This window comes from Podarcis liolepis, assembly GCF_965112155.1.
Source record: "Podarcis liolepis genome assembly, chromosome: 5".
NCBI classification, from domain to species: domain Eukaryota; kingdom Metazoa; phylum Chordata; class Lepidosauria; order Squamata; family Lacertidae; genus Podarcis; species Podarcis liolepis.
In genome coordinates this window covers 34,247,550-34,269,537 of record NC_139556.1, presented here as the reverse complement: position 1 = coordinate 34,269,537, position 21,988 = coordinate 34,247,550, and the positions used below count along the sequence as shown (strand labels likewise).

The following is a 21,988-nucleotide window of genomic DNA, read 5'->3' as shown; positions in this document are numbered from 1 at the left end:
TATACTGGTGACTTTCCCCCCTCTGCATGATTGGTTATTGTAGGTCACCTGCACCAGCAGACCAAACTGGAAGGCACATGCCAATATTTTTACATTGATTGCCTTGTTAGGTTAAGTTTTAAATCGGTTCATTGGTCTGCTGTTCATGATGCAAGGGTTTTGTTTTGTGTTTTTCAAATAGTCAGACTTAGAGTTTAATTTTTTTAAAAAAAATTTTTGGGTAACAGCCAATTTGGCTTTTGTGAGAGATTGCATGTGTGTGTCTGCACTTGTGGTGCATGCATTATTATTTTTTCCTAACAAGGAAATTCCAAGCCAAACTGATTGCTCAAATCACAAATTAGGAGACAGGGTATTATTATTTTTAACTGCATACTCAAAGTCGAACTCTTTGTTTCAGAAATCAACAAATGCTGGGGATGCTTCTGAATATTTCATCCAAATATCCTCTGGAATTTTCTGAGTCACCCAGTCTTGCTTCTAAGGAAAAACCAGCACACTTGGAATTCCCACTTTTTCCTTGAATGAATGAATGAATGAATGTGTATTTTGAACACGGTAGGGTGCTTGTGCAGTATGTGGCAGCTTTTAGTTCCTTGAGTTTCTTTTTGTTCCCCTTGCAATACTTAACTGATGCACAGTGCTTTTTATCAGTCTTTATGTGATGGTATGTGTAATTGCTCCAAGATACGTTTTGTGTGGAGTTTTTGTCATTGCTCAGAAGTTCATTGATGTACCAGTGGAAAACCACACGATAATATTTTTTTCAGACAATCATACGATTTCTTGTTTTGCAATGTTTCATCGAAGTATATGTGCACTGTGGTGACGGGACTGTGCAAACAAGGTGAAGCAAGTGAAACTGACATCCCTGGTGACGGGAGGATGGAAGTAAGAGCTGGGAGGGGACCATGGCTTGGTGCCAAAATGCATGTTTTGTACACAAAAGATCCTGAGTTCAATCCCTAGTATTTCCAGGTGGAGTTGAGAAAGATTCCCGTCTGAGACCCAGACAGTGTAGAGACGAACCATTAGTCTTAGTCTATATGGCAACTTCCTACGTACCTAACTTGCTGAATTCCTGGTGTTGGATCGAGCTTGGAGAAACACTCTGAAGGAATACTGTTGAGTCTCCCGGCCTCGTTTCTTCTTGTTTTCATTTGTGCACAAGCTGGCAAAACATGCAAATAAAGCTAGCGTTCTTTAAAATGGGCATACTTACAAAATGTTAAGTGCCCAACTTCCCTGGCAGGAATTGAATGGGCTGCTCTGAGGTCTTTTTGCTTTTTTAGAATACTCTCATTGTAAGTGAAAAGTGCACACCAGTCATTATTCCATTTACAGTGTAATGGGAACTAGCTGGAGTTTGATTAATGGATGGGGATAGGAGGTTGCAGTTAACTTCCACACGGCCCTTTACAAACATTGCTGTGTCTGCAGCTGGTACAGATGTTGCTTAATAACTGCCTTACACAATGTTCAGTATGTGTGGCTGTTTTAACTCAATCCTATTCGCTCTTGGGATGTGCCAAAATGGGACTCTGCTTTTCAGGAACGCTTTCTGCAATAGGGAGTGACAATGAAGAGCGTAGAAATGTTCACCAATTTTGCAAGACTCCCCTATCAGGAATGGAAGGACAGTGGCAGGTGGAAAAGCATTGGCCTCATTTCCTTGTTCAGTTTCCTAGCCCTGTGACATCTCACATGCCACGTGAGTCCTGATCGGTTGGAATTGGTTAAGAAGGAAATGTCCCACGATTTGCTGCTGCTGTGGTGTCAAAGAGGGAGAATGCAATGTGCTGGAGGAGGCTGGGGAATATTTCCATAATATGAAACATACCGAAGCTGCTGAAAGATCATTCAATGAACACATAGGAAAAGCAGTGATATGTACATTGTACGTTGTCTTTTGTTGGCCCTGGGGGTGCCAATTCTTGAAATAAATTGTTGGTTCCCGGGGAGGGTCAGGGCCAGTGTGTGTGTGTGTGTGTGTGTGTGTGGATAGGAATGCTTACCACAAAAGCTGTTTCCACCTAAAGTTGACCTGCCCACATTCTGATGTTTCCTTGGCAGGGTCACACTGACCTGTGATTCAGTATGTACTTATCTAGAGCTGGATCCAATTTGAAAATGAATGCCAGCATTAAAATTAAGTTCTGCTTAGTTGTTGGGGTGGATTAATGAGGCATACAGTGCGAAAGTTATGTAAAGTAGGGTAGTAATGGAAGCTGTCTAAGATGCAAACTTCAGGAAGTAGAGTTTCCTTCCCTTATGCCTATGGACTAATAAAGACACTTGTAATAGAGTGGGTGAAACCGGGGGGGGGGGGGGGAGGGCGGATTATCAAGCATGTAATCCGAAATAACAAAGACTAACTGTGCTTAATTTTTGGTCGTACTGGGTGGAATTCAGTGTGGTGCTAAGGAGGTTGTTTCTACAGTGCAAGCATTTCGCCTCCCTCCAAACATTGTTCTGGGGGGGTGGCGTTCTCACAAGCCCCTAGAGTGGATTTTTTTGGGGGGTGCACAAGGGGGGAAAGCCCTGTTGTGTTAGCAGGGGAGCCCTCATGCTGGCTTCTGCTAGCAGAACAGGGTAGTTTAATACAGCTCAGTGTATTCAAAATAAGACCTACCCTGTCTTGAATGAGTGGGGGAAGATATTTACTTCCATCTGCTGGCCATGCAGATGCTGGATATTTGGTAAGCCAGAGAATAAGGTATGGTTGCCCTGGGCGCAAAATTGCTAGGGGCACAAAATTTCAACATCTGGTGCTTCCTCAGTTCAGCTGCATGCTTCTGTCGTTGGGGTCCATTGAAAACGGCTCTCCATGCGAACCAGGAAGTGACCTCTCCATACAACAGAACAACTCTTCATTGCTTATTTCTGCGGCTGCGATCTCCTGGGTGACGTGGACGTTATTAGGCAGTTGAATGCACATGTGTACCTCCCTCCTACCCACTTTGCGCAGCCCCAGGCACTAGCAACCCATGCTAGGCCACTGCCCCCACCCCCTGACCTTTTATATGGAGACCCATCAGACATGCAGTTCTGCACCACATGCTGCTTCTAAACATTTAGACTGGCTTTGTGTGTACAGTGGTACCTTGGGTTACATATGCTTCAGGTTACATACGCTTCAGGTTACAGACTCCGCTAACCCAGAAATAGTACCTCAGGTTAAGAACTTTGCTTCAGGATGAGAACAGAAATCGTGCACGGCGGCAGGAGGCCCCATTAGCTAAAGTGGTGCTTCAGGTTAATAACAGTTTCAGGTTAAGAATGGACCTCCGGAATGAATTAAGTACCACTATACACAGAACGCTTCAGGGTTTCTATCTTACTGTGTAACGTTGAGAAAACCCGCGTCAGCCTTGAGGCTGGAGTCCAGTCATATGCTCATCACCTCCAAGCCAACTAAAATGTTTGAGACCCAACTTTACCAAGATAGCTGGCAGGGAGGTGCTGAGGTTGGCAGGGTCTACTGAAGCATTGCCTACTAGCCTCCCACGCTGGGGGCTGCCAGGAGCTTCTGCCAAGCCAGTCTCTCTTTGGCTTGGGGCTGGCTCCCAACTCCAGAGCTGCTCAGCTGATGAGATTCCAGCGGAGAAACGTGCTTGGCTGAAAAGGCTGGTGCCAGGCCCATTGGGAGAAGAGAAAATAAGGGGGATTAGGCTCCTGTATGGGATCATTTTGGGACATTTCGTAGCCATGTCTGCACCGTTAGCCCTCCTCCGAAAAGGAGGGAGAAATAAGGCAATAGAACAACTTTTAACACCCCCCACCCATTTTGCTGTTGTTGCTTGTCTTCTGAACAAGCTCTGTTATGTTGACAGTGTGGTGACTTCTTAGGCTTTCTCCCTTTGCCATTGACATATGCAGTAGAAGAAGCTATAGACCAGGGTTTCCCAAACTTGGGTTGCCAGCTATTTTTGGACTACAATTCCCATCATCCCAGACCACTGGTCCTGTTAGCTAGGGATGATGGGCGTTGTAGTCCAACAGCAGCTGGAGACCAAGTTTGGGACACTTCACTGTAGACACTATAGACCTTGTGATGTGGGAGTAGGCCTCATTGAACTGTGTGATGCTTGTTCCTGAGAAGGCTGCGCAGGCAATCACACTGTTAGTGCATTGTCCTGTTTGTTTTAAAATTGCTTTTTTTCTGCCACAACAGCAAAAAAAGAACCTGTGGTATACAATTAAAAATGCTAGAACTAAAAACAAACTAACTGAAATGAACATTTGACTAATAAGATAATTGAAAGCACATCAGAATTTCAGTATATCCAGTTAAAAATGCTTAACCCCCCCCTTTTTAAAAAAGAACTACTGCAAGATGTGTCATTTAAATATGATTTTTGGGAGCCTAATGACATAGGAAGAGCCGCTGCTGGTGCAGACCAAAGGCCCATCTAGTCCAGCATCCTATTGTCACAGTGAAGAAACTCACAAGCAGAACTGGAGTTCAATAACAATTCTCACTCCTTGCGATTCCCATAAACTAATGTGGAGGCAGGTTGCCTGCTCCAATAGTGGAGGTAAAATAGACTAGAGGCCAATGATTGTCAGTGAATTTTGCCAATCCTCTTTTAAAGCCATGCGTGTTCATAGCTCTGTACTGAATTTTCTTTTCTGGACAGCACAGCAAAAAGTGTACACAAGCCCATGACCTCAACACTCCCATTCATTCTTGCAGATACATAAATTTTCAAAAAGGTTTTGTTTCTCAGGGTGGCTTGAACAGTGGGGTCAGTGTGAGCCCTTTCCCTGGAAGTAATTATTATTCCTAGCCCAGGAGAGGGGAGTGCAAATGAGGCAGGTCTTCACAAGAACACTTTGGTGATTGCAAAGGTTAGAGGTTGTGTGTGTGTGTGTGTGTGTGTGTGTGCTGTTTTCTAAAAGTATGATTCTAGGTTCAGGACCAACATTGCGTTGGTCCACTCATTAGCAGAGGCCCTGTGCCACCTGCAGTTCGGTGACCTTAATCTGTTCAAAGGCAGCGTTATAACATGGAAAAATAGATTGCCCAGTAGGGAGCAGATCATTAGAATCAATTGTCTAGACTGTTTTTTCAGTCATCCCAGGAAGCTGACAAGTGTGTAACGTGCAACCTGCGCTTTGCATTCCATGTAAAGGTCATAAGAAAGGGTTGCTTGATGCTTTCTTGCAGAAATGCAAAGGAGCAGGCAATGTCGAGGCAACAAATCATATAAACACTTACTTGGGCTTAAACCCCATTGAGATCAGTAAGGAACTTACTTCCATGTAAGCAAGTGTGGGATCAAACTTCATCAGGTCCCAGAAAGTGTTCAACCAGATCAGTACACTGCTCGCTATCCTTATGCACTTTTACTTAGAAGTCATTTGTACCGGGACGCGGGTGGCGCTGTGGGTTAAACCACAGAGCCTAGGACTTGCCGATCAGAAGGTCGGCGGTTCGAATCCCCGCGATGTGGTGAACTCTTGTTGCTCGGTCACTGCTCCTGCCAACCTAGCAGTTTGAAAGCACGTCAAAGTGCAAGTACATAAATAGGTACCGCTCCAGCGGGAAGGTAAACGGTGTTTCCGTGCGCTGCTCTGGTTCGCCATTAGTCATGCTGGCCACATGACCCGGAAGCTGTACGCCGGCTCCCTTGGCCAATAAAGCGAGATGAGCGCCGCAACTCCAGAGTCGGTCACGACTGGACCTAATGGTCAGGGGTCCCTTTACCTTTACCTTTTACATTTGTACTAGTCAATGGAGACAGTGTCCAGATGTAGTAAGGAAAACCCAGAAAGAGCCATGTTGAGGCCAAGGCCCATCTGGTCCATCATTCTGTTCTCACAGTGGCCAACCAGATGCCTCTGGAAAGTCTGCAAACAGGGCGTGAGGGTAATGGCAACTCTCTCTATTTGTGATATCCAGCAGCCAGTGTCCGGGGGTGTGCTGCCTTGGACAGTGGAGGTGGAACACAACCACCATGGTTAGTAGCCATTGATAGTCTTATCTGATTTGTCTATTCCTCTTTTGTGGCCATCTTGTGAAAGCAGCTTCTGTAGTTTAAGCATGTGATGTGTGAAAGTAAAGCTTTCTTTTGTCTCCTGAATCTTCCCGCATTCATGGGTGTGGAGGTCCTAAAAGAGATCAAGGGAGATCTGGTCTCTCTCTCCCTCCACTCTAGGGTGCACTCCTTTTTGATTTGCAAACAGTGAAGGGAGGGGGAGATCTAGGGTTGCCATATTTTGAAGAGCAAAAAAGAGGATGCTATGATGACTCTTATTTTAAATACCCCTACTATATGTAGGCTATAGAAGCTTTGATATATTGTTGAGAGGGGTCTGGCAGGAGAAGAGAAGAGGAAAGTTAGTCTTCAACCACCAGTTGTGCCTATGTGTCATCCAGAAAGTATAGCCAGAGATATTTTGGCAAGTTAAAAAAATCCACCCAGACAGAAATTTCACCCCGGAAAAAGAGGACATGTCATGGAAAAAGAGGAGACATGGCAACCCTTGGGAGCTATTCCTTGTTCCCACTTACTGCAGTTTGGAGCTGTAGTGCTGCTTTGGATGGGTAAACTATTGAAAGGCGGGGAGGTTTTGGAGGTGGTGGTAGGTGATAGGCCTATATTGAGCTCTCTTCATTGATGCTAGCACAGTATAGAAACCAGTTTGCACACGTGTATAACTGTAAAAAATAGAAGAAGGGAAATTGATGGTCATATAAGGCATTCTGAGCTCACCCTAGCTGCAGTACATTTATGGTACCAATATTCCTTCTTGTGTGTATAGTCTAGACTGACTTTTGCCAACCTGTTACCGTGCTGGCTGGGGCTGGTGCAAGCTGCAGCCAAAACATCTGGAAGGTGGCAGATGGGTGAAGGCTGGTTTAATATAATTACATTCCACCTGTACTACATAAACCTCCACTGCCCAGCTGTTTACCCCAGGCAAAGCTCGCTGAGCATTTAATATTCACGTAAGTGATTTTACAGTGCATTCCTATGAACTGCCGCCTGCTTGACGTGCAAAATTAGTTTATTACTGCACAGTCAATGTGAGAACACTACAGTGACTCTTCCAACTCTCTGGCAGTGCAGGCAAATCACCCATTGTTCTCAGGCCTTATTTCCCAGTGTGGACAGACTGGCATGTATTGGCAGCTCTGCGGCAATGAATTAACCCAGGACTAGAGGCCACCAAATATGGTAACATGGCCAGTGTTAGTTTCGAATTCCCAAAGCGTTTGTTGGCTTAATAGGGACAAAAAATGTTTCTTGAAAAAATAGTCTGGATTGTTGCAGAGCTTCAAAGGATACCGCTGATGTGTGTTACAAAAGAGCTTTTTCATAGCCAACAGATGAAGAAAAAAGTGGGTGGTGATTAGGGAAAGTCAGTGACCGCTAGGTCAATATTAACATCCTTGCCAAAATCTTGTCAGTCTGCAGTGTGTGATTTGATTTCCTTTTGATTGTCCAAAGCCTTAATCAGGTGGAGTTTCAGAATAAAACTGATGGGCAGCCTCAATGCAGATTTACTGGAAGTGCAAGGCTTATTTCAGAGTAAAGACATCTGGTATCGCAAGGATTTCGTGCAGCAACTCCTTGGGCTGGGGGTATTCACCAGTGTGATGCTCTGCATTTCTAAGGCAGATTCTTCCTGAAGCATTCAAAATGTAGCATGTGAACTGAAATCAGAACTGTGATTAACCAAAACCCAGGGAGGCATTTGAAAATGGAGGGGTTGACATGGGTTCTCTGCCAAGTTGCACGTTAAGAAGACTAGTTGGAAAGAGTATAGAGGATCCAGCAAAACTTGTAATGGCACAAATGAGGAAAGTTCACACAATCACCAGGAGTTATGAATAGCACCAGAACTACTGTTGTTATTAATGTCACTCTAAAGTGCATAATAGCACCTTTGATGGCACATATTGGTGTCTTGAAACAATGTTTATGTTACCAGCTACGCCCCACATGCCATTTCTACTATTCTGGATATTTGCTTGCATTTACGGACCCCTGATGTCTTGGCTTGTGATTTGTTGTGTTTTGTCTCTAATGGAAATATGCACAAATTCCCAGTGCTATAGTGTTTAATACAGCAAGAAAATCACAACACTGCTACTCCTTTATCAAGAGAAACTATTTGTGGTGTCCAGCCTTGCAAATAGTATAAATTGCACGATCACTGAAGTTCTGCATTTTCGCTCCAGAAGTTGGGAGGTTCCAGGATATGTCAATAGTACTGCTGAATACATAGGGGCCAAACATGGCTTTCAAACTGACATCACCAGTACACACTTCCTTATTTTTCTTTTGCCGTTTTCTTCCATGGCTCTCCAGGCAGGCCTGATTCGTACAGACAGCGGCGAGTTTTTTATTGAGCCCTTGGAGCGAGGACAGTGGGAGAAAGAAAAGAATGGGAGAGCTCATGTGGTCTACCGTAGGTCTACTGTCAAACAGAGAGCAGAAGCATACAAGGACCATCATAATGAAGGTAAGTCTTCCTGTTGAGATGGATGCACATTTCCAGCACCGTGTTCATGGCTCCCACACATCCATTTCCAGATAGATTTGACACGGAGGCACTATCTGCTTCCGTAACAGTTCCAGGACAGAAAAAACATTATGCCTGAAGAGGGACTCTTGCCAAGGTGGTGTTTGAAATGTTGTCCATTTCCCCCCACCATTTCTCCACAGGAAGCAGAGCTGGAATCCTGCTTGCTTGCAAATAAAAACCTAGTGCTCATTAGCTTGCTTTTGTCCCTTACTGGGAAAACACACATTTTCTCTTTCTTATATGGAGACTCTGTTTCTCCCTCTTAAACCTTCCAGATGCTTTGGTAGAACCAGAAAGGCAACCACTAACTCTATGTTCATATTATCTGCTCTTTGCTTTGCATATTTTCTGTTTTTGCGGGTTGTGAATCGTAGCTCATATACAGTGGAACCTCGGTTTTTTAACGTAATCCATTCCGGAAGTCCGGTTGACTTAGGAAACACTTGAAAACCAAGGATCAAAGGGCGGTCTTCAAACTTACAGAGAAAATTGAGAAAAATACAGTGGTAGCTCAGTGGAAGCCGTTCCATTAAAAACGGAAGCATTTACTTCAGGGTTTCTGGTATTCGGCTTCCAAAATGTTTGGCAGCTGAGATGTTCGAAAGCCGATGTTTGACTGTACTGCTGTCTTTTCTGCTGTTGGATTTTTTTAATGATTATAGTCTTGTTTATTTATTGAGGATTTCTATTTTTAACTTTTTTATTGTATGCTATTTTTGTATTGGGGGGATGAATCGATCAATCGATCGATCAATCAATCAATCAATCAATCTACATGCTTACATATAGAAAGCAAAAAGGCATAGCTTCTTCTTCTTTTAAGAGCTTCAGGGCCTGGCATCTTTGAGCAGATACAGTTTTCCCCAGGACTGACACACTGTGATGGGAGAAGCTTCCTTCTTTCCTGGAGGACAAAGAGAAACACAGATTGCCTCTGTCTGTCACCAAGAAGTTGTTGCACATACACTTTTTCAGATCATAATTTGGCCAGTTTTATGTTTAGAGCTAAAAACCTATTCAAAAAAGAAAGAATAGTCCTATTAAGAACATTTGAGAACAGAGCACCCTTAACCTCTCTGATGGGGACCAAGGGCATAGGAATGGAAGTTCACAAAAGGAAAAAAACCAACCATCAAATCCACCAAAATAGAAAGCATAAGTTCCAGCAGGATCAGCTCCATCAAACAGTACCAAACGAAAAAAAGGAAGCCCCACATCCAACTGGTGCCTGGCCTCTCACGTGTGATAGTGAGGACTCCGCTTGGGAGGAAGAACTCCCGCTGATAAAGCGTTTCTGGTCACTGCATTCCCCAGCCCAAACTGAGATCTTGAAAAGACTTGATATACTTCGAAGCAGATTAGCAAAAAAGGATGACCAAGGTGAGACAATGAAGGACCCTTATGTGCAGCCCATATCTCCCAAATGTCTAGTGGATAAGAGGACAGTGGGAGGTACCTTTAAATGTGTAGACGTGGAATTACAATCTGAGCCCCCTGTGATGTATAATAAAGTAAAACCAAATCAATGTGTGAAATCTCAAAGCTCCTGGCATAGCTACCTTAAACTGTCTCCGAATGAATTAGCCTCCCCCCCTAATCCAAAACCTAGCCCCAAACCACCAAGAAGAGAGGATCACTACACTCTCTCCAAGCAGTCATCCTCGAAAAGAGCCAACGGGTGTGTTTTTTTTAGACACCAAAGAACTGCTGGACGTGGAGGTGACATAGATCCAGCTCCTCGAAGGGCCCGGGGCCTAAAAGTGCTGTCTTGGAATATCGCGGGTTGGCACGCCAAGAAAAATAACCAACAATTTTTGTGCTACCTTAAGCAATTTGACATCATCTTCTTTCAGGAGACATGGCAGAATGATCCCATATTTCTCAATGGGTATAACTGCCACTACCTGCCTGCTTCTCCATCTCTAAAGGGCGGCAGATCTAGTGGCGGCCTAGCTTGCTTCATTTCCACGGAGCTGGCGCATTCTCTAACAGCCCTACCCAGCTGCAATTCCTTAGCAACAGCCGCTTTACTTAGCCTCAAGAGAACTACTCTTCTGCTGGTCAATGTCTATATTCCCCCAGGCCAAAAAAACCCTGTTGCCAAGGCTTCATGGGCTGAACTAGAGGCGTTTTTAGAACCTTTTGAATCTACTTACCCGTCTGCCCTGACTATTGTGTGTGGAGATTTCAACGCTCGTATAGGAACAGATGACAACAGTCTATACACTCATTTCAACCTATTTATGGACCCTGAAGAACAGACGGATATTGGTGCGACACGACTGTCCAAAGATAGCAGAAGCAATTCTTCAGGTCTCTGCTTAGTGCAGGCTGCCAGACGGAGGGAACTGCTGATATTAAACGGCAACACAGAGGGGGATCGCCCCGGGGAATATACCCATTTTTCCAAGGCAGGGGGAAGCGTCATAGACTATATTCTAATCTCAAGATTTGCCTACAGCTTTGTGAGGAAGTTCCAAGTAGGCCACAATACTCTGAGTGACCACCTACCTCTAACTCTAGAGCTTGCAGGTCGGCCTTTTGACTATTCTATTGCCGAGCCACAATATATACCTTCTGTAAACTTGGGTATACTTGCTCCCAAAAGACTCAAATGGTCCCCAATATTGAATGAAAATCTAACCCTCCTCCTTCAGTCAGCAGAGTTAAAGCTTATTCGATCCGCTATTGTGACAGGCAATTCAGTAGACGCGATCATGGAACGCTTTAAATTACTTTTGGAAAGACTGAAATCCCACTTAACAACAGCGATACACAGCTCCGCCACAAAGAGGGCAAAGGACGGAGCTAGCTGGTTTGACCTGGAGTGCAGGCAAACAAGGAGACAAACGAGAACAGCCTACCAGAGATATAGGAAATTAGGGACTGCCACCCTACTTAATGCTTATATTTATGTGAGACGGTCCTACAAACAATTATTAAGGAGAAAGAAATTGGAAGCTGAACGAGCCGCATGGCAAAGCTTGGTTAAGGCATCGCACGAGAAAGATACTACTTGCTTTTGGCGAACCATATCTGGTCTACTGGACCAGGAGCGCACCAATTCCATCTGTACAGTGGAACCAATGGAGTGGTTGCGTCATTTTCAATCCTTGTTTCATGACCAGGAAGTCCAACATTATAAACTACGCATCCAATTGGAGGACCTACCTCATTGGCCACCAGTAACTGCAAAGGAAGCTGAGAACCTAATCGCACAATTAAAGAACAATAAGGCCCCAGGGAACGATTATATCCCTGCCGAACTTCTGAAGTCTAACATTGGCTGGTGGGCCCCCCTGTTGGCATCTCTATTTTCCTGGATTGACTCAATGGGTCTACTTCCAGATGGCTGGACAGAGGCAATAGTTATTCCAATCTATAAAAAAGGACCTATGCCAGACCCGGCGAGCTATAGACCAATCAGCCTTCTGCCCATACCCAGCAAACTATATGCCAAACATCTTTATATTAAGCTAACCAGCTGGCTGGAAACTGAAGCTATTTTAGCGGAAGAGCAGGCGGGTTTCAGGCAAGGCAGATCCACCATAGACCATTGCTTCACCCTAGCCTACCTAATTGACAAATATGCCAAAAAATCCCGTGGGGTGCTATACGCAGCCTTTATCGATCTAAAGGCTGCCTTCGATTCAATTCCACGTGCAAGACTTTGGGACAAATTGAGCGCATCAAGTATAGACAAAAGACTATTATTTTTGATCAGCTGTTTATATAAAGACACGGTGTTGTATGTAAGAACTTCGTTAAATGGCCATCTTATAGGACCAGTTCCTGTCAGCAAGGGGGTCAAGCAAGGTTGCATCCTGGCCCCAGTTCTATTCAACTTTTACATCAATGATATGGTTAACTGCTTGTCATCTCCGGACTTCCATGCCCCCAAACTGGCTGACAAACCAATATCCGTGCTTTTGTATGCTGATGATGCGATACTCCTATCTCGAACAAGAATAGGCTTAAATAGGCTCATAGGTGAATTTTCAGCATACTGTAGGAGAGAGCAACTGGTAATAAACTATCAGAAAACCAAAATCATGGTTTTTGGAAGGAAATGCAGACAGTATAGCTGGAGGATGGATAACCAGACAATCGAACAGGTTAAAGCCTTTAAATATCTGGGTATCGTCTTCCAGTCGACCGGGTCCTGGGATGTCCATCAAAAATATGCCAAAGAAAAAGCAGCTCAAAGTATTAAGATGCTGTTGCGCTTCTTTTACACGAAGGGGGGCAGATATATTCCAGCAGCCTTTGAAGTCTTTCAGGCAAAACCTCTGGCGCAGTTACTGTATGGGGCACAAATCTGGACGGGGAACCACTGCTCAAGTCTTGAAACTGTTCAGTCTAAATTCCTAAGGCAGATATTCGGTGTCCCCTCCTGTGTCCCAAACGCAGCTTTACGACTCGAGGCCTGCCTCCCATCTGTAGAAACTCAGACCTGGCAAAGAACACTCAACTATTGGCTTCGCCTTAATCTAAATCCACCCGGTCTACTGCCTCTAGTAATGCAAGACCCTCATAAAAGCATGTGGTTCAAAACTGTGCATCAAAAACTCCTTACATGCGGTCTGCATTCGCAATCCCTACTATCAATGGGCCTTATTAAAGCAAAGAGCCTAATAGGCCAGCGCCTGAAAGACATTGAACGGCAAAACAACCTGACTATTTTAAAGAAAATGTGTCCATGGTATACTTACTTTCCCCCTGCCCACTTTGACCTCCCAGCTTCATATTTGTCTAAATTAACCATCCCAAAATACAGACGCGCCTTTACATTGGCTAGATGGGATGTTCTTCCCTCTGCCGTACTCGAAGGTCGTTACCAAAAGACTCCATTTGAAAAACGACTCTGCCCATGTAGAGATGGTAACACGGAAACAGTGTCCCACGTCCTCCTATCCTGCCCCCTTTATAAAGACCTAAGGAATGAGATTATTACTCCACTCATTCTCCCCAACCCCGGCCGTCCACAAGACATTATACTGTTCTTTCTCTTATCTGATACGGACAGTCAGACAACAGAGAAGGTCGCAAGGTACATCGAGAGAGCTGTGAAATTGAGGGCCACCATCTGAGTGACAGACGTGTTCATCTGACGGACCTCCTTTTGTTTGTTTTTATCCCCTTTTTATGTTTATTTTATTTTATTTTTAATTCTTGTATAGCTGTGGCCTGTTGGCTTTGCTAATAAAGTTCTGATTGATTGATACACAGAAGAGATTTATTTGTGTGTGTGACAAAAATGCTCCAGAATTCTGCAACCATAAAATCCCAACATATGCAACTCGTATTCTTAAGCACTCCCTCTGGGTGGAGAGAGGTCTAGGGAAAGTACTGGTCTAGTGTTCTTTTGCATGAGAGAGTACTGGAGATTTACTTTGTCTAACAACTGGTTTTTATTTACAAATATGCAAGCAGAGCATAGTAAAAGCTGACAGCACAACTGCTAATCCTGCCCCAGGTCCCCCAACCAGCAGCATGGACCTCTGTGCCCCTTCCATCTGCTATACCCAAGCTCAAAGCTCTCAGGTCTTTCCACTTCTTTCTGTGTCCAGATTCAGAATGCAAAACTGCTGTTAGCTGTTTCTCTGCCCTTTCAAAACTGACAATGGTTGAATTCTGTAAGCTTAAGGCCATCAAGGAATGTAAATTCCAGTATACATGGCAGGGCAATACCTATTCTTAGGCCAACCAAAAAGGTCACAAAATAGTGTTCAAGATTTGACATTTTGGTTGACCTAATAAATCATCTGGCCCTACTATGTATTTTGGATTTTTTTCCTTATGGGCCAGCATGGCTACCTTTTCCCTGTTTAAGGAGCATTCAGGCTTTCTGATCCAATTCTTGGTCCCCAGCAGGCAGTACTTTAGACACAGATTATAGTGATAGCTTGACTCACAGCAATTAAGATCGTCCGAACACTACAGCATATATGTTTCAGTGTGAACATAACTTGCATGCTTTGGCTTGTGGTGTATGTGCTTCAAGGTTGTTTTGTTTTTTGCAGAATAATAAATTTTAGAGACCAGAATAACTACTGAAATTTCACAATTGTACCAGCAATAGTTTTTTAACCCCTTTATCTTTGCTCTCAATTTTCCTAGTTCCAGGCTTTAGCCTAGGTCAGTTCCCAAACACACTGAACCTAATTGAAGAGCAGGTTGGCGAAGCAGATCGGAAGAGGCGCCACGCCAAGAAAGACGACTACAACATAGAGATTCTGCTGGCCGTGGACGATTCCGTTGTGCGTTTCCATGGGAAGGAACACGTCCAGAATTACGTCCTCACCCTCATGAACATAGTGAGGCTCTCTGTTGTTTTATTTTAACTGTTACAGATGGGGACTGGAAGGGAGGGCTGCATATCCACTAGTCACATGAGTGTGGATATCTGCTGTTTGCATCGGATGACGTAGTTTCACTGTGTGAGCGCACATATGTATCCTAGAAGTCTGTGAGGCCCTAATGTTGCATATTGTGAAACCTTCATGTCTTATAATGGCATTTGATGCTGTGTTCGAAGGTGAGGGGCCTACCCAAGCGAAGGATAGTTGGATTGGCTCAATGGCCATTTCCCTGTCGGATTCCATGGGCTGGGTGGGTGGGAAAGTGGTTGTTGAAGCAGGGATTTGCTCAGATTCTCTACAAAGGAAATAATGACTCTTGATCAAAAGGTCTGATCAACAGTTAGTAGTAACCAACCGTCAGATCCTTCTGGCACCTCAGTTACTGTTTTCGTGGGTGAAATCTTTCAGATGATGTGAAGCCCCATTTAAAACTCTGGCTATATATGATGAAATTTGTCGGAAGTGACCAGCTAAAAGATGTTTTGCTTGCAGTTTTACCAGAGGTCAGACTTCAGCAAATACCAGAGCAGCTTTGGAGTGATTTCAAAAGAAGTGGTTCCCTTTTTGGAGCAGAGGTTCTATCCTAGCATCAACAATGACAACAGATGTCATCGTGATGCTAGGATGGATGCTTTTAATTAATGTTTGCCAGAGAGATGAACTCCCTGCCATATTAGGGACCCGAGCATTCACCTTGGCTTGCCCCTCAGATTTATACGCCATTTTATACGCCAGCTGTGTTTTAGAAGTACTCTGCATAAACGATTTGCTTCTACATGTGCAGAATGGGGACTTCCGGTCGGCGCCAGCGCTAATGGCGGTCCTTTTTCCGAGCTCCGGAAAAGGACTGCCCTGCGAGTTCGGGTCTGACCCGCTACGGCAAGCGGGGGACCCCTAAAATCACAGGTGCGGAAGCCTGTGAACAAGGAGATTCGGTGGGCACCAGAAGCGCCCCCCCTTTACCGCAGAAAGAGCCTTTTTAAAGGCTCTGGAACGACATCGGGGGAGCGCGGTGCTGAGAATCGCTACCCAGCCCGCAGGGTGAAGCCGCGTCGCTATTAGTGGAGAGCGCCGATTCCTTCCTGCAAATTTTGGACAGAAAAACCCCGTGAGTACAAAGGAACCTCTATTTGGATTTATAAATTGAAATCTGGCTGAAAACGGGGGAGGCGAAAATTAAGGAAGTCTGCCTTCCCCCGACTGCATGAAAGTGAAAGCAATGGAACTGAAACCTGCATCCATTAAAGGACTTTGCCATTGTTCAATTAAACCTGACACTTTGGACCTTAGATCTCCCCTCTAGCTAGCAGAGCAGAGGGGAGGCAAAATAGACATTAGCAACTGCATGATTTATTTAAATGAAAATCCTCTGCTGTCTCAAGAAGCTGAAAGGGTCTGCCTAATAAGACAATAGGACACTGAACTGACTTTTGCCTGTGAAAGTGACATTGTGTAACAAAGTTTTGGTACAGCTTGGCTACAGTATGCCAGAGTAGGCTGAGACAGTATCTATTGGGAAACTGTGGCAACTTGCAGTTACAAGCCTCCTGCTATACTTGTTTTAAATTCTCTCTATTTCATATTCTACGTATTTGGATTTTCCCTTTGCTTCTGTGCTTGGACATTTTGATTTGCTCCCCCTAGAGGGTAAGGTAGAGGCCGACACAGTTTAATACAGTGGAATTTTCCACCGGGAAACAGCTCCCGTGAGAAACGACCTTGACATGAGTGGCTCACAAGAAGAGATAGTCACAAGAGCCAAGACCAAACAACAACAGCAACAGTACCAGCAGCAGCAACAGCAACTAAAGAAAAGAGGCTCGATTACAGGTGCAACTCCGGCAGCACCTACAGGAACAACAGGACAAGAAAAAGTGACAGCTGTCTCCATGGATGCTGTGACACAAGCCTTACTGAAGATAAACCAATCCCTGGAGTCTCTAACAAAACAGACTTCAGAAAATACACAAAAACTAACAGAAATATCAGCAAGATTAGACCTGAATACAGAATCTATAAATAAATTAGTTGAGGAAAACTCTGCTACACGTAAAATTGCTGAAGAAGCTAGAGCTATTGCTGGGGAGACTCAAGATAATTTACAACCGATTGCCAAAAAGGTGCATGAGCATGAAGCAACTTTGGCTCTGTGGGACTTACAGAAAAAAGAGAGGAACCTCAAATTGAGACTAGTCCCAGAGGACGAAGCCGACAATCTCGTGGAGTTTTTAACACAAGTGTTTACGGACTGTTGGGAAGATCTAGAGGAAGACGAATTTAAAATCACAACAGCGTTTAGACTGGGGAAAAAACAGAACAGAAAGATCCCGAGAGATTGTTTGATTACACTTGGATCCAAGGAAGAAAGGGACAAAATATTAAGACTACATTTTGAAAAGGCCTTGCAAATTGGAAATTCAGCTGTACAGATTTTTAAAGACATTCCTAAACACATCTTGGACTTGAGAGCCTTTTATAAGGATCTGGTTTATCTGTTAAAAAAGAACACTATACTTTTCAGGTGGGAATTTCCACAGGGATTGTCCTTCGACTATAAGGGGAAGAAGGTGAAGATAAAGACCATAGAAGACAAAGAGAAGTTTTTGGAAAGAAATCGAGAGGACCTACAGAAGGGAACTGTGAACCCACTTGAAGAACAGAGGAGAGCACTAGACATTCTGAACCTCTCGTTTGGACACAAACCACCACCATCAGAGGAAGAGCAACAACTTGGAGCTGTTGGAGGAGTGCCAGGAAAATAACAAGATGGCCCTGCAATTCCTTAGTTGGAATTGTAATGGGCTCAATGTCCCATTGAAGAGACGACAAGTTTTTCATATATTGAACAGAGAACAACTGGACTTGATATGCCTACAAGAGACTCATATAACCAGAGCTCACAGGAGATTACTTATAAATAAAAGATTAGGACAAGAATTTATATCATCAGACAAAGTCAAAAAAAGAGGAGTTGTCATATATGTTAAAGAGAAGTGGGCTCCAAAAATGATCTTCAAAGATGAACAAGGGAGATATTTGGCAGTTGAGATTCAAGTACAAGGAGAAAAATTTTTGATAGTTGGAATTTATGCACCAAACAATGGTAAAGCTGAATTTTTTAAGAAACTCCATGAGACTCTGACAGACTATCTGGATTACAATATGATAATTATGGGAGACATGAACGGTGTGGTCTCTACAAACATGGATAAGGCACAAAGACTGACAGTTACCAAGGAAGGAAGACTTCCTAAAACTTTCTTTGAGATGACGGAAAATATGGACTTAATAGACATATGGAGAACAAGAAACCCTCTTGAGAGATAGGGAACCTTTTTCTCTCAAGCAATGATGACCTGGACCAGAATCGATCAAATTTGGATTACTAGTGGGATGGCTCCAAAGATTAAAAAGGTAGAAATCTGCCCAAAAACCTGCTCCGACCATAATGCTGTGAAGATGGAAATGAAACTTACAACAACTGGTCAATTCAGATGGAGAATGAATGACACTCTCTTTCGTGACAAGGAGATCCTCATGAAGGCCCAAAAAGCTTTAAAGGACTACTTTGAAATAAACTTAAGGGCTGATACTGAGAAAAGAGTGATCTGGGACGCAAGTAAAGCGGTGATGCGAGGCTTTCTGATTCAACAAAACTCAATAAAAAGGAAGAAACAGAATGAGAAGAAGGAAAAGATTTTGGAAAAGATAAACGAAGGGGAGAAAAAATTAAGAGCAAAACCAAAGTCCCAGGAAATACTAAGAGAGATTAAGTTATATCAAGTACAATATATGGAATTGATGAACCAACAGATTGAGTGGAAGATAAAGCAAATGAAACAAAAGACATTTGAATCGGCAGATAAGTGTGGCAAACTCCTGGCATGGCAATTGAAGAAAAGGCAGAAACTAAATACAGTTACCTAGAATTGGATGGAATGAATATATCTAAACCTAATGAAATCAGAAATTGCTTCTTAAGTTATTTTAAAAAGCTCTATACTCAAGGACCGCAAAATGAAGAAGATATAGACAAATTCCTTGACAAATATGGATTACAAAAAATCTCTCATCAGAGTAAGCTGGATCTGAATCAGAGAATATCAGAACAAGAGATAGAGGCTGCCATTCAGAAAATGCAACTGGGCAAATCTCCAGGACCAGATGGACTGACTTTTAGATACTACAAGTCTTTGAAGGAATGGTTGATCCAACCGTTAAAAGAAGTCTGTAATGAAATTTTAGAGGGAAAAAAGGCACCTGAATCGTGGAAAGAAGCGTATATTTCTCTCATACCAAAGACAGAGACTGAAAAGACTCAACTTAAGAACTACCGCCCAATATCACTACTTAATGTGGATTACAAAATTTTTGCAGACATTTTGGCAAAAAGACTTAAAAGAGTGTTGATGGAGAAGATTCACAAGGACCAAGCAGGCTTTCTCCCAAAAAGACACCTATCAGATAATGTAAGGAATATAATAGACATTTTGGAAAAGCTAGAGGTGAATATAAATACTAAAGCAGTATTGATTTTTGTGGACGCGGAGAAAGCCTTTGATAATATTTCTTGGAGTTTTATGATAAAGAATCTTCATGGGATGGGGGTAGGCCAAGGTTTTGAGAATGGTTTGGGTGCAATATACTCAGAACAAAAAGCGAAGTTGATTGTAAATAACGTACTAACTGAGGAACTTAAGATAGAAAAGGGAACACGACAGGGGTGCCCAATTTCCCCATTGCTTTTTATTTCTGTTCTGGAGGTTTTGCTGAACATGATTAGAAATGACCAGCAGGTTAAAGGTGTACAGGTCGGAGCTAAACATTACAAGTTAAGAGCATTCGCAGATGACTTAGTATTGACTTTGCAAGAGCCAAACACTAGCACGAAAAAGGTATTAGAAATAATACAACAGTTTGGCCAGGTAGCTGGATTTAAGTTGAATAAACAAAAAACTAAAGTTTTAGGAAAAAATTTAACAGATTTGGAAAAGGAGAAATTCCAAGAGGAGACAGGGTTGACGGTGGTCAAGAAGGTGAAATACCTAGGGGTTTATTTGACATCTAAAAATCTGAATTTGTATAAGGACAATTATGAAAAATGTTGGTCAGAAATTAAAAAAGATCTAGAAATATGGTCAAATTTGAAATTGTCAATGTTAGGCCGAATTGCCGTGATTAAAATGAATGTATTGCCTAGAATGTTATTCTTGTTTCAGACCTTGCAGATTCTCGACAAGATGGAATGTTTCAAGAGGTGGCAGAAAGATATTTCGAAATTTGTCTGGCAGGGCAAAAAGCCCAGAATTAAATTTAAAATATTGACAGACGCTAAAGAAAGAGGGGGTTTTGCCCTGCCGGACTTAAAATTGTACTATGAGGCAGCAGCTTTTTGCTGGCTGAAAGAATGGATGCTCCTCGAGAACACAGACATTTTGGACCTGGAAGGTTTTAACAATGCTTTCGGTTGGCATGCATACTTATGGTATGACAAAGTCAATAGTGCCTTTAAAAATCACATTGTTAGAAAAGCACTGTTTAATGTTTGGATAAGATATAAAGATCTGTTGGAAAACAAAACCCCTAGATGGGTGTCACCAGTGGAGGCCAAAGCAGTGAAGAAACTCAATATGGAGGTCGGATGGCCGAAGTATTGGGAAATTTTAGAACAGGATGGAGATAAGTTGAAATTACAAAGTTATGAGAAATTGAAACATAAAGTACAAAATTGGTTTCAATACCATCAAATAATGGAATTTTTCAAACAGGACAGGAAAATCGGTTTCCAGGTGGAAAAATCAAAACTAGAAACTGAACTGTTAGAACCCAACACTAAGAATTTATCTAGAATGTATAACTTGTTGCTGAAATGGAATACACAGGACGAAACAGTCAAATCGGCTATGATCAAATGGGCACAGGACGTGGGTCATAACATTGTGTCAGCTGACTGGGAATGGTTATGGAACACCGGTATTAAATTTACGGCATGTAATGCCTTAAAGGAAAACATTATGAAAATGGTTTACAGGTGGTACATGACCCCAGTCAAGCTGGCAAAAATTTATCACTTGCCCGATAACAAATGTTGGAAATGTAAGGAGACTGAAGGTACCTTCTATCACCTTTGGTGGACATGCCCAAAGATTAAGGCTTTCTGGGAATTGATCTATAATGAAATGAAAAAGGTACTTAAAAGTACTTTCCATAAAAAACCAGAGGCCTTTCTCTTGGGCATTGTCGGCCAATTGGTGTCAAAGAGGGATAGAACTTTCTTTATGTATGCCACAACAGCAGCAAGAATACTCATCGCAAAGTATTGGAAGACACAAGATCTACCCACTCTGGAAGAATGGCAGATGAAAGTGATGGACTACATGACACTGGCCGAGATGACAGGCAGAATCCGTGACCAAGGAAAAGAGACGGAAGAAGAATGGAGAAAATTCAAAAGTTATCTTAAGGACTATTATAAACTTGATGAATGTTAGAGTGTTGTGGTTTTCAGGAACAAAGGGATACAGTGATATAAGGTCAGATTATAGAGATAACTAAGATGACAGAGGTTGGAAAGGTATATTTAGAAGTTGCTAAAAAATACTTTGGACATTGGGATGCAGAAAGGGGGGGTATGGGGGAGTCCTGGAAAAGAAGTTTATGAAAAAATGTTATGAAATTATACGTGTTTGTTGGTTTTTTATGTGTTTGTTTGTGTTTAAAAAATCTGTAAAACCAATAAAAATTTTATAAAAAAAAAAATACATGTGCAGAATGGTTTGTTTGCTATTGGTTCATCTATTATTATTATTATTAGTCAATTTATTAGTTGCTTGCCCTATAAAGGATCCTCCAAGTGACTTACAACCATTTTAAGGGCACAAAGTGCAACATAAAAAGAACAATACATTGCGTTAAAAATCATTCAAGAACTCGTAAAACGGACCCAGTAAAACAATAGCAAAAAAACCAAACAAACAGGAAAAACCATCAAAATATTAAAATTGTAACTTTGTCACATGGCAAAACGTAAACGCAAAGATGTCTCGTCTCCCTATAAACTTGATGTTTTAAATGAGGTGCTTTGGAAA

The 21,988-nt window shown here is 42.7% G+C and overlaps 1 protein-coding gene across 7 annotated transcripts in view; it reads left to right on the top strand.

Annotated features, from left to right (window-relative positions):
* The window catches only part of ADAMTS14 (ADAM metallopeptidase with thrombospondin type 1 motif 14), a 77,997-nt gene that overhangs the window by 10,569 nt on the left and 45,440 nt on the right, over positions 1 to 21,988 (top strand). For all 7 annotated transcript variants that reach the window (XR_014526175.1, XM_083503038.1, XM_083503034.1 and 4 more), the window contains 2 exons: positions 8,322 to 8,475; positions 14,659 to 14,855. Coding sequence is in view for 6 of the 7 variants with exons in the window: in XM_083503038.1 (XP_083359164.1) it covers positions 8,322 to 8,475; positions 14,659 to 14,855 (351 nt within the window). In the remaining variant the exon portion in view is untranslated. The remainder of the gene's footprint in view (positions 1 to 8,321; positions 8,476 to 14,658; positions 14,856 to 21,988) is intronic.